The sequence below is a fragment of the Daucus carota genome, chromosome 2 (genome assembly GCF_001625215.2).
Source record: "Daucus carota subsp. sativus chromosome 2, DH1 v3.0, whole genome shotgun sequence".
NCBI classification, from domain to species: Eukaryota; Viridiplantae; Streptophyta; class Magnoliopsida; order Apiales; family Apiaceae; genus Daucus; species Daucus carota.
Genome location: NC_030382.2, coordinates 41,138,117 through 41,151,829, shown reverse-complemented (window position 1 = coordinate 41,151,829; position 13,713 = coordinate 41,138,117). Strand labels below are relative to the sequence as shown.

Below are 13,713 nucleotides of genomic sequence, written 5' to 3'. Positions count from 1 at the left end.
ATTGAAGAACATCTATGTTTAATAAGTAGAATGTGTATGTTCTGCAAATTGAACAAATGTTCTACAAACTAAACATATTCCGCAGGACAAAACATTTTGTAATATTCAACATGCAAAACATACATAATATTCAAGATTTTAAATGATATAAGGATCTTTGTACAACCTGTTTTGCAAAATTATGAGTTTTGCAATATTTTTATACAATAATTTACTTGCAGAACATAAGTGGTCTCCACGGTCTCCAAAAAAAGTGGTCTCCATAGAACTTAACTCAGGAGGTTTAAATCATAAAATAATTATTTTGAGTTTATTTAAATTTATACAAATGGCTATCAAAACACACTCTTCTAGAGTGGAATTTTTAAATAAATTTGAATCTTTGTGTCGAACTTGCCTTGAAAAGTGAAAATAAATAACGGCTCAAAGTTGGCTTCTTATCAATCACAGAATAAACATATAAAAATAATTTACATTTTCTAAAATATGAAATAGAGCGGAGGTCAGCATCTCCAAGGGACTAAAATCATTAGCTAAATTATCTACATGCTATCTAGTTGGCATCCAGTGGCACTATTTAGATATTATGTAAAAAGTTAAGCACTCCAATCATTAATCCTTAGCAAAAAAATATAGATAACTAAAAATAGGGTTGCTACATTTGCAAAATCTCTAAAGATATTATGTATAATTTTAGATTTTAGATGATATAATTATACATAACACCATTGGAGTGAATCTAGGATTTTTTAGCTATAATTTTAGATGATTATTCATATATCATATTATAGCTAATAAATATACATAACACCCTTGGAGATGCTCTAAGATTGTAAAAACAAGCTTCGCCTTTGATAATTTTTATTTGGGTCCTTAACATTGTTCACAAATCACAACAAATTATCTGCAAGCCTGCAACAATCCATTACCGGAGCCGGAACCTTTTTATTTACTTTCCAAAATCCTAAATAAGACCCAGGCAGTCCCTACCAATGACTACAACATGATGTATAAAGCAAACACTGTAAAATAATATCTTAATTTTGGTGAATTTGAGATTATATGCACTGTGAAACTGCCAATAACTTGTCCAACAATAAAATTGAATTCACACAAACTGCTGGATAATCTGGAATATCGCTGAGTAGCTTCCAAAAACTGATGATACTGTGCCTACCGTGATAATCAGCAGACACAGAAAGCCCTGCAATGGAAACAAGAAATTAGATCCATATGTTGGCGAAATGAGTTATATAATTACAATTTAGACGATAAGATGCACTCTCGCATTTTCTAAATACAGAGGTTAGCAGAGCCAGTGGAGTATGAAATGGTTTCACTGGATTCAGCCAATAATATTGATCGTGAAATATCGTCTAGAAATGAGGCAAAATGATCACACATGCGGCCTTGAACCTTCAGCCTCTTGTTATAGAAAAGAAGGTATATATCCACCTCAGTTCTTGACTTCTTGTTATCAAGAAAACGAGGTATCGGCTAGGCTATAAAGCCAAGTGAAATTATTTTTTATCCTTTATAAGTAAACCGGATTTCAAAACATTCCATGAAAAATTAGACGTTGATATTATGCCAATAAATTACAGAAGAAGCGGAAACGAAGCCACATATATGTTGGTACCTGTAAGGGAGTAACTTTTGCTCTGAATATGCTCAAAAAGCAAGCACAGGGGAGTATGAGTGTCTGAAAAACACCTCTCTATTAATAACGATAATCTATATTCAAATAGCAAAGAGTAATCGAAGGAAAATCAAGTCAGTGTTTATGAACAAAGAAGATAAATTACCACTAGCATCGTTAATAAAGATCCAATCAATGACATCACCAGCCCTGTAGAATGGAAATTGGAACACACTAGTTTCAAATTGATTGTTTATGAAATTGAAGGAGATTAGGAATGCATTATCCAATTCTCGAATGCTGCCAATAAATACACAGAATATGGTATTTTAAAACTGACAGTAGCACACTTGTGAAATTCTAGTAGCTTAATTTTACATGAAACAAGTTTATTCTGATTTACGTGTGAATATATATATATTAAATTGAAAACGTAAATGTATCTGTGTCTTTAGTGATTTATAATCAGGATGCAAACAAAATATATGTGGTTAGATTAATGGTATGGGGATTTATTATAGCAAGGCCATCGGCTAATAGTCTAGAACGCTGAATACTGATGCAGAAATATGTTGAAAAACTGAAGATGTTAGACCACAAACGTATAAACAATGCACGTGGCTTACCGAAAAAGGGGACACTGAGACCCACAAATAAAGTCGAAAGCACCAATGCCGTTCTTATCAGAATCGAGTAGATGTGAAATTGGAGATTGTCTGATGGTATCAGCTCTTCCAGACTCATAGCCACCGGAGACATAATTAATGCATATGTTCTTCTTGTTAAAGATAACAGCATCATAGTTTTACAAAGAGCTGCAATAGAAAATATACTTGCAAAAGAGGGTATAATTGTTATTCTAGGAACTGAGTAACAAATTGCTGCCATCAATTTATCCCCTGTCCGTTTATTTATAATGTTCATATAACGCATTCTCAGTTTCTACTGTATGACTGTCTACTGCAACAGACAGAGCCACTGCTGCAGAGCGCAGATGGTAAACTAGCTAGAAGTCGTAGCATGTTCTGTATTATTACCCCCAGACTATATTATATTATGATATACAAGAAATTTTTTTTATAGAAAAGGATATTTCGTCAATGGATTGACCACCTGCAAAAGTAAAACAAAGACAAAAATGTTTTTCAAAGCCGCAAAATAGATTTCAGACATTGTGAGATATGCAATAAGTTGATTATAAGTTATGACTACTACTATAGGATCGCCCATTTCCCACTCTGAAAATTTCGAGTTAAAAAAAAATAAAAAATTAACATCTTGAGAGCAGAATACACAAGGTGCATAACTAGGCAAGAGCGAAAACACCAATTTTTTTATGATTAAGTGCATCTATGCAATCCTCTTCCCAACTTATTTTTATGGTAGACAAATCTACTTTGAAATATGAGGAAAGACTTCTGAAAAATGCGAGTCGCAGCCAGAAAATACAAAACCACTGTGCAAGTTATAATTTCTAGTTGCATTACCGTTGTCCATATAGCAATTTTGGAGGCAACCAAATGGTTAGGCATATTAAGGGTAAATTGTGACTCTGTCTCTTCCCCAAACATTAAGTATCCGAATACTGCAACTCCAGCATACAACACCGTACACAAAGCAAAACTGCATTCAAACAATCGTTAGTTCTTATAAAGCAAAACTTGGAAGAATGCGATATGAAGTCTGTTCTCATGTTTTGAAGTTCTAGATGTAGGAATGCCTGCTGCCCAAAACTCTCAAGTAGTATATTTAAATACATTGAGAACTGGACCACAATATTAGTAGGCCAACTTGCTAAAACAAAATAGTTCCGCTGTTACTTGTTAATTTGGTAAAACTACAATTGTTTTGAACCTTATAGTGTGATATTGGTGCTTAAACTGGTAGCTGATAAACAAATCTTTAAATCCTAATATTTTGCTGAATGTAAAGATAGTGCATCAGAATTTCACCTAGTAAAGAGGACAAGGGGAAACTGGCTCCGGTTTTCCATTGAAGTATAGATATTTGGAAAGACTGCGTGTCCTGAATAGCAAAAACCATAGAGACCTAGGGCGACAGGAAGAGTAGCGAAGTTTAATGTTGTCCCTTTTCCATGAAAACCAACATCATCCACCAATCCAACCCAGAATAGACAAACAACCACCAATATTGATGCAATGACTCCACCGGCTGAGAAAAAATGGGAAGCAGAATATAACTATATGTAAGAAAAACCTGGATCAACTAGTCAGCACTCTGCGTGAATCTGCCTTTGCAACAATAAACATGCAACTCAATAGAAGTCACATTTGTTTGAGCCAAATCCCTCAGGAAGAGAATGCCTAAATTATCCAATTGCTTTTTTCTACGAAGGACAAAAAATTCGCCTTTTCTGGCAAGATTGTTTTCTTGCATAATAATATTTGCATTGCAGAACAGGATTTGGGGGGTTACATATTGAAACTACTATATTTCTTATCAGCAAACATTGTGATTTCATAACTCAAAATCTGGGAGCAAATTACTAAATACCTACGAAGATTCTGAATTTTTTTGGATGATTATAGCTTAATACTTTAAAGAAGAATTTCGCTATATTTATATCTATTGGAAACGGCAAGATGCATGGCTAATAAAGACGTAAAGTTCATAACGAACACATGGTAAACCTCAAAAACTACAATGTGTAAAAAGAAGTACCTACCTGAGAAGTAACTTAAAATGCTCAGGTCTTTGAGCCAAACTGTAGGAAGAACCGTAAGGGCAGTTATTATTGCAAACAGATATCGTGAATTTAAGTCAAAACCTGCCAAACTTAGGTTTGCATTCGGAAACAGAGATGACAAATTATCACTCTCCAAGATTATATATTCAACACAACTGGCCTGCAAAGAAAGACATCAGAAATGACCTCAGTACAATGTCTGAAAGAAACATCAAGGTTTCAAGGAAATACCTGTCTACAAAGCCCGCAAGGAAATAGAGTCGGATTTATACTTAGACAAATGACATGTACTAAGCTTAAGTAACATTAACAGTCATATAGCAAAACAATGAAATCATAATAAATTTTTTGCGATGCTGTTTTTACATGGGAATTACGGTAGCAATAAAACTGGGGAGGGGGACTTGTAAATCTCAATTTAGTTGAAGACCCTCAGACTAGTTTGCACTAAAATTACAAAATCAGGTTCGGAGAAGACAATAAGATCATAATAATTGAATATTTAAGCTGTATAAAGCAAGTATACTTACATATAACTCCACGTACAAGATGATCTGCATTCAGAGAAAAAACCAAAAGAATATTAGGAACCTGAGTGTCATATATCTTTCTAAAGGAAGGCAGAAAAAAGTTTAGATACAGTATGTTAGTAATCTTATGACATCAGTGATAGAACGAAGAAGATTTCTGAAATTAATGGCCAAATTTAACAATCAGCACTCCTCTCTACAAATACGAGAAAGTGTATAACATCATAGATGCTGCAGAAATAAAATAGTGATGCTGATTATCGAACATATCACATGGAGAGTTGGCATTAGGGAAAAAGTAAAGCATCAATTTACTTGCATTGAGTATTATATAGCCCATTTTCTATGATTTTCAATAGTTTATGGCTTGATTATATAATTGCTAAATATTTATCACACAAAAAAGGAAAAAAGGAAGTTGACCATCAAATTTCGGCAGATTTTTGAAGTGACTGTAAATTAAAAGAACCTACGGAGATAACAATGCGGCCTGTAGTGCCAAAGGCAGCTTGACCGATGTCGGGGTATGTCTCTAGACCAGGTTGACTGTCTAAGCAGTGACGTAAGAGTATCCCCGTGTAGAAAGATAAAATTCCAAACATAAACAGTAATGAAAGACTAGACCATCCACCTTCCTTGACTGCGTAAGGAGTAGAGAGGAGTCCTACTCCACATAAAACATTCATGCCTGCATACAACATACGAAAATTCAAATTTTCTAGGAATCTAGAAATAAAATTAACTAATCCAATCCTTGAAGTGCAAAAGTGGATTAACATCTACTAGTTAAGGTATCCATCACAATTTTATTTTACATGCTTCTAGCCGAAAACACCAATACCAAAAATCAGCATTTTTGAAAAAAAGTACCATTTAGTACAGCCTGGCCATATGAACTCTTCCGAGCAACTGGAATTTCATGCGAGACCTTGGAATATTTCTGATCAGAAGTTACCTTCTTTGCATGTTTTCTTTCTGTTATAGGAGGAAGAAGAGAATGTGAACTACGTCTAAGTTGAGGCTGTTGCTCATCTGATGCTTCTTGCAACAGAGGTTTAGCTGTTGACTGTATTATTTCAGGAGTTTTTCTTTTTGTAAGAGAGGATGAAAGGAAAGAATTGCTTAATCGTGACAATACAGGTGTCCCCAAAAAGTTGAGGCTCGGAGATGGAACACTCATATCAATTGATTGCCTGGAAAGTTTTGAGAGAAAAATATTTGTTAAAAAGCATACAGTGCATGGATCGACATAAAAGGTAAAACTAGCATGGAGGATTTCTTGTACAACCTATATAGTTTTATGTTGAAGAATATAGCAAACTATATAGTAAAACTACTTTCTTATTTCATGTCGTCAAATTAATTCAAATATGTGTATCACAAATTTTGTGAACAAGGATAGCTGAAGAGGAAATATTTGGTGCTGGTAGTAATTCTGAACAAATAAGATTCACTAGTCTTCAAAAAACATGACAAAAAGTATATATTCGTATTAAACTCAGATATAACATGAAAATAAACGCAGACACAATTTTATTAATTAAGCATTCCTGCTTATGAATGGTTACAGGGAATTGCTCTTGAGTAGATGTACTAAAATAGTTTGTTGACTATGGTTCATATGGCATATGCTGTGTGACTCCTGAAAACTAATACTATCCATTTGGTCTAGCTAAGTTCCTGTGCACATCAAAGCCAGACTTGAAAAGTTAATGGTTGAGGACTCTGTCCACAATTGGCATGCATTTAATTGATTATCACGACCCACGATTAAATACACTACAGTTATTGATATATTATTAATTGAATATCTGTTTAATACTTGTGGGAGTTTGATACCTCGACTTATACGTTCTTACACAAAATCAAAACGGAGAGCAGATTATCAATATCCAAATTGCGCCAAATTTCACTTTCGGAGATATTACTGAGCAAGAGAGTCTAAATCCCATTAGCATTTCAGGGAGAAATTAAACATGGCGGAACATAAAATTAAGTTAATAGTGACTTCAATGGATAAAGAAAAGTATATGATCAACATAAGGGAAACTTAATAACCTGTAACTTTGAGGCCATGCACTGGACACAGAAGCGGGCCTGCTGTTGTGCTCGTTGTTGTAGGAATAGTTTGAAGAATCCGAATCATCTGAATCCTCGCCTTTATCATACACATTCTCATCATTCTCTTCACTTTCAATAGACAAATATGAATCTGATACTGAATTCTTCATCTTTTCAAAACACCCTAATCAAAATTCATCCAAAATTTTCCCCTTAGTCAAACATCAACTTGACCAAAAAAAGAGTCCTTTAAGCAAGAAATAATCGCCATTATTTAATATGGATGAAAATTAATCCAATCAACCTTTCAGGGATATTAATCAATCAGAAAATAGAGCTGGTTTATATAGAACCTCAACTTTCACCTGATGGGAGTTATCGAAAATCAAGCACTGCATAACTATAGTTCACATGTACACAATAATACAGATACATAAAATACTTGCATGCAAAAATGGCAAGACCACAAGTATGCAGAATTTATCCATGCTCACAAGCTACACAGCACACAAACACATCAATTTGAGCTTTTTCAATTCTGTTTTATATGAAAAAATCATACATATGGACCAAACTAAAACAAGAAAGCTGGCTAAAAAGGTCATGGGTCAGATCCAAAAAAAGGCACAAATCAAAAGTGTTGAGACACATCACAGCAATTAAAAGATAAATCATACAATTATCATAACTTGTGTGACATATAACCATGAACCATCATACATACCAAAACAACTTGAGTTATGTTTTATAAGTTATAACAATAAACATCAAACTACTTGGCAAAATAAATAAATAAACATCTAGACAGAAGTAAAAGACTTAACAAAGATTACAAAAATGTAAAGACTGCAACCTTTTCATGAACATGGTATGTAAATCTGTGATTGAGTAGAGAGAGAAGAGAGTGAACTGACCTGTTGCTTCAGAGTCAAGAAGTGAGTGAATGTGTATAATTAAAGAGGGACAGCAAGCCAAGACCAGATAGAGATATCAATCAGACTGTCACTCACTCTGCACTCAAGTATATATGTTGGTATAATTGTCGGAGTGTATAATATTCCATATGGGAAATGTTTTATTCTCTTGATTTTTGCAGCTGTGTAAGCTTGTATGTTCCTAAGTTAAATTATTCGAGAAAGCTTATATGTCACAAAACACACGTAAAGTTCAAAATAATAAAATCGAAAAAAATATCCCAAATATCATTTATTAATACATGATAATTCATTGTTTCTAATTTCGAAAAGAACTATATATAGCGTTTTTTTTAACCAAATGTTAGATATTCCAACTTTTTTTAAAATTTAACCAAATGCTCAGTTGTCAATATAGAAATGATAAATTTCTTAATAATAATATGGGACCTCACTCGTATACATATGTGTCCTCAAATTAAAATTATCATGTCACATAAACATTTGTGAAATTTACTCGGGAGACCTAACAATGCTAGACAAGAATTAGTAGTTCATGTTCCATGTTACAAATGATGAACTATGAGAGTTTTGTTGACATGTTTGATGTTTTTATAAATTATCAACCATGTAAATGATACGTGCATTTGTGTTATAACGAAGTATTGAAGGTAAAAACCAAAAATAACAGATCTATCAAATAATTTAGTTGTGTATACTGTGTATCCGTACAAAAAGATATTTTCTTTTCTGAAATATTGTTGTAAATTACTCAATAATAGCGAGTTAACGTTTAACAACCGTTGATGTCCATTTTAATATTGTAATAACCCCACATAACTGTGGAAGTGTGGATTGTTCTATTCGAAAAGGTATCGTGGCTTTGCTGCGGTGAAATTTGAAATTTAATTGTTGTTGCCAATAATAAGCTGCACCAATTCTTTTTGTTATTACTGCGTCAAATTATATATACGTTTGGAACCAAGAATTCGACATGTATTTTTGATTTTTTATGAAATATAAAAATATAGATTAAACACCTTGCTTTGGTAAATCGAATACCAACAATATTTTAAAGGTACGATTAAATAGATGCTAAGATGGTCTCACTAAAGTTATCGGCGTGTCCTTAAACACATTACATGAGGATAAAAGTTTCATCATCATCTTTTTAATCTCAAGCGCTCCTGCAATTTTATATTTGAGAAAGCTGTCACCAAAATGTTACTAACCTCGTGGAAGTGCTGAAGCGTCACACAAATTTGAATAATATAAATAGACTTCAACTTGTCACTATTGTGAGGGTGAGTATGTGGCTGCGCGTGGTTTGTGGCCACGGCGCCAAGTGAAGCCAAGATTGTGTAGCCGTTGCGCGACAAAATACTACTCCCTCCGTCTCTTAATACTTTTCTCGTTTGTCCTTTTCACGTTTGCCAATGCACACTTTTAATCATTCATATCTTTAATTTCGTGTTAGTCTTAAATATAAAAATTTCATTGTATTAAAATACTCATAAATACGAATCCAACGAGATCACCCATGACTATATTTGATCCTATAGATTATACATAAATTAGTAATTTGTCTCATGTCATGAACAGTTCCGACATTTCAAACGGGAAATGTAAAAAGAACCAGAGGGAGTAATCCTTTTCTAGTGACCGGAATCAAGTATTACACAATTTAAATTTATATTTGAATTTGTATTCATGTTCGGAAGATCTCAGTATATTTATTCGAAGATGAAACTTCAAACCCTGTCTAATGGATTTCAATGGTTCGGTTATACAAAAAATTCGATACAACATAATTGTTTTGTGACATACATTTTAAAACACATAGCTGAATATGAGAATAACTACTCTTTCCGTCTCATTTAATTTTATACATTCATTATTTAGCATGCACTTTAATACCTTTATAACGTATAGTTTTATAACTTGTTTTAAGATTTTTTTCCTGAATAAAAATTCAATATTTATGTTATTTTAAAAAAATAATCTTAAAACCAAATTACAGAACTATACTTTAGAGAAGCATTAAAATGCGTGTCATATATTCTGTGTAGGCAACTCATGAGGACGGAGAGAGTAACTATTTATTAATATAGTCCGTGTTTTGTATATGGGAAATAAATAGATTTTATTAATTTTTGTCTTCTTTAAATTTTATTTAATTGTTGTGTTCCTTCCCTAGGAAAAAATAAAAAGTTATTCTGTGTAGTACTTTACATGTAGCATGAGGCTCATGGAACCCACATCCTAAGAATCCTTAAAACCTTGTGATATTAATTAGGGTTCAAAATGTCGTGTTTATTTATTATATTTTAAAATTATTTTTAAATACAAACAAAGATGTAAAAATATCTATTTAGATTTAGATTCTATATCAAATTCTAAAAATTTATATAAAATTTAGGATTTTGTGTGGTTCTAAGTTTAAGATTCTATTTTAAGGATGTTTTCTTTCATACTCATTTATATATTAAATATTCCAATTCTTTATTCATTTATTTTTTATCTCCCATTTTTGTTAATTTATGCATTATTATTAGTTTCCATGCCCACTATAGGAATAATGAATAAGTTATTACCGATAAATTCATTCCATAAATTATGACTTAATTCTCTAGCAAGTAACTTCTCCCAATAAATTTTTAAAATTAAACCAGACGACCTCATAATTCAAAGTAAAGTGGCTTTGCTTCATTTATGACCTGTTTGGGAATCATGATTTCATTTGAAATACTGGATTTGATCAAATAATTTGTTTGAGAATTTGAATTTCATTTGAAATTCACATATTCAAATGTTAGTATAAACTTGAAAATTTGAAATTGACAACTCAAATCCTGTCATTTGAAATCTATCATTTCGAATGAAATGCATGTTTCCAAACTATCCTTATAGTAATCTTCGTAGAACATTTGATTTTTCCATCTCAGAAACAATTATTTCTGGCTTGGGCAGAATTTGCTATAAGTTGAGCGTTAGCTCTGATTATTCAATTAGAAGTCCTGGTTCTGAGCTCCACGGTGTTGTTGATGTCTATCCAATTCTGAGTGGATTCTATGGACTGTATCCAAGATCACGTGTTTCCAAAGGCGTCTGTGTTGCGCTTGAGGTGTACATCACATTCGACAGTCCAAGGAATATATTATTACCAATTCCAGCATGCTTCAGATTCAGATTCATTTTTCTTCTCTAGATTCCAACCATACAAATATTCAATGCCACTATATCAATAGATAAACTACTCTCTAGTGGAGCTGGAGAACTCTTCGCTTTCGAATTAAAATCATCTGCTATGTGTCGAGTATGCATTGGATGTAGTAGCGGAATGATGTAATGAAACATTAGGAGAAAAATATTAATATAAATTCCGACTTCATGACGTGTGCAACTAAAGAAATTGAGTTTAGAAGATACTTCTCCAACTTCAAGCTATAATAAGCTGTTGGACGGAATCTTTGGATCTTAAATCTCGAGAGATACCTAACCGTCAAAATTGTCATATATTTAAATAATAAAACTAATCATTTATAAACAACGCGCGTTGCGGCGGCCTATAAAAATTATATCAACTATCTAATATTAATATTTGTAGAATGCAATAATTTTGTGGCTGTATATAAAAAATATATTAATGATTAAAAATTAAATTTTTAGGATAAAATAAATTTTATATTATAAAAATCTTAATGTAATGCCAATACTAATATATAAAATTGCAAAATTAGACTATAATTCATGTTGAAAATATGAAAATAAATTTCTACACGTAATTAACAATTTAAAGCACGACAAATCTTAATTTTATTTGTGTTTTTTTTTAAAAGGTATCATGTTCTTACATTGTCACATTCCTCCAATTTTTTTGGATTGATTGTGCACAAAAACATCTGACTTAAATTCGTGCGATAACGGTCTATAACTACCCTCACTTGCAACAACCTTTATTTTAATACTGTATAAACAGTCTTCACTTAAAAGTTGTTTGAACGGAGCAAACAGATAATGCATGAATAATATTTTCTTGTGTACAAAGTAAATCATATAAAAATTAACAACAAACATGTCCGATGAACAAAACAAATTTTATAAAAGAATAACCAACAAACATACATCACTAATAGTTAATTTATTGATATCATCCATCAATATCATGTCAAGACTATATTCTTCTACCGTGTTTGGATTTGTCGACTCCCACATAGTGGTCTATAATTACCTTTGCTTACAACAACTTTTATTTTTTTTAATACTGTATAAACAGCCTTCACCAGAAGAACGGCAACACCGAGTTAGAAATTGAGCAATAGAACTATCACCAGAGAGAGCTATAGTTGTGATACTGAGAGAGAAGGTTGTGTTAAGATGATCCAAAACCCTACAACCTATAAGGGTATTTATAGGTGTAGAAAGACTTGTGTGCTACTCTTTCCCATAATTAAATAATATGAAACAAAATCAGATTAAAACTTTCAAGCTGCTATATTCCATAAATAATCTGAAACAAAATCAGATTCTGAAACTTGCTTCTAATATATCCGAAACTAAAAAAGACAGTTCTAATTTTTGATATTTTTCATCTGAAAATTTCAGAAAATTAGAAAAATAAAACGGAGCGATGTGAGAGGCGTCACCTACACGCCCCTCGCTCCTCCTTTATATAGAAACAAAATCAAATTAAAACTTTCAAGCTACTATATTCCATAAATAATCTGAAACAAAATCAGATTATATGGAAATAAAATCAAATTAAAACTTTCAAGCTACTATATTCCATAAATAATAAAACCCTACAACCTATAAGGGTATTTATAGGTGTAGAGAGACTTGTGTGCTACTCTTTCCCATAATTAAATAATATGAAACAAAATCAGATTAAAACTTTCAAGCTGCTATATTCCATAAATAATCTGAAACAAAATCAGATTCTGAAACTTGCTTCTAATATATCCGAAACTAAAAAAGACAGTTCTAATTTTTGATATTTTTCATCTGAAAATTTCAGAAAATTAGAAAAATAAAACGGAGCGATGTGAGAGGCGCCACCTACACGCCCCTCGCTCCTCCTTTATATAGAAACAAAATCAAATTAAAACTTTCAAGCTACTATATTCCATAAATAATCTGAAACAAAATCAGATTATATGGAAATAAAATCAAATTAAAATTTTCAAGCTACTATATTCCATAAATAATCTGAAACAAAATCAGATTCTGAAACTTACTTCTAATATATCCGAAACTAAAAAAAGTAGTTCTAATTTTTAGTATTTTTCATCCAAAAATTCCAGAAAATTAAAAAAATAGAACGGAGCGATGTGAGAGGCGCCACCTAAACGCCCCTCGCTTCTCCTTTATATAAGTATATTGACTTCACATCATGTCGAGTGTATAAGTGAAACCTCTCCTGGACAAAAGTTATTAACAAATATTATGAAATTCAAATAGTATTTATGAAATTATTTGTTGTATGTCTTAATATACTAATTAAGAAAGGAGGAGTATAACACAATTTCCGAAGAATAAATATACTCGCTCTATTTCATAATACAAGTCTCTCTTGAAAAAATTATACATATTAAGAAAATAATAATTAGATAATATTTTCTCATTTGTACCCTAATAAATGCATGAATGTAAATTCTTATTCAACTCTCATTAATTGTTCAGGAAGGGTAATTTTGGAATACTATCAATATATTTGCATTGAAAACTAAAAGTAGACAAGTATTATGGGAAAAAAAAATCTTCCTGAAGATACTTGTATCATGGGACGGAGGGAGTATGAGATTATTGACATTGTAAACAAATTACCCTGTCCCTTTTTAGTGGTCTATTATTGATTTTTAT

The 13,713-nt window shown here is 32.0% G+C and overlaps 1 protein-coding gene across 4 annotated transcripts; it reads right to left on the bottom strand.

Annotated features, from left to right (window-relative positions):
- Positions 1 to 830: 830 nt before the first annotated feature.
- On the bottom strand, positions 831 to 8,011 carry LOC108209898 (amino acid transporter AVT1C-like). 4 transcript variants are annotated; one of them, XM_064087560.1, is made up of 13 exons: positions 7,852 to 8,011; positions 6,935 to 7,121; positions 5,747 to 6,069; positions 5,350 to 5,564; positions 4,877 to 4,900; positions 4,326 to 4,506; positions 3,592 to 3,811; positions 3,127 to 3,262; positions 2,733 to 2,752; positions 2,266 to 2,411; positions 1,806 to 1,849; positions 1,640 to 1,717; positions 831 to 1,204 (listed from the first exon to the last, which is right to left on the bottom strand). In XM_064087560.1, exons 2-13 carry the CDS (start codon positions 7,105 to 7,107, stop codon positions 1,109 to 1,111), a joined length of 1,656 nt encoding a protein of 551 aa, XP_063943630.1. In that variant the 5' UTR covers positions 7,108 to 7,121; positions 7,852 to 8,011; the 3' UTR covers positions 831 to 1,108. The 4 variants fall into 4 exon arrangements, with proteins under 4 accessions (XP_063943630.1, XP_017236593.1, XP_063943631.1 ...); XM_017381104.2 differs by having other exon boundaries at positions 1,640 to 1,702; XM_064087561.1 differs by having other exon boundaries at positions 7,791 to 7,861.
- Between the last annotated feature and the right edge of the window lie 5,702 nt (positions 8,012 to 13,713).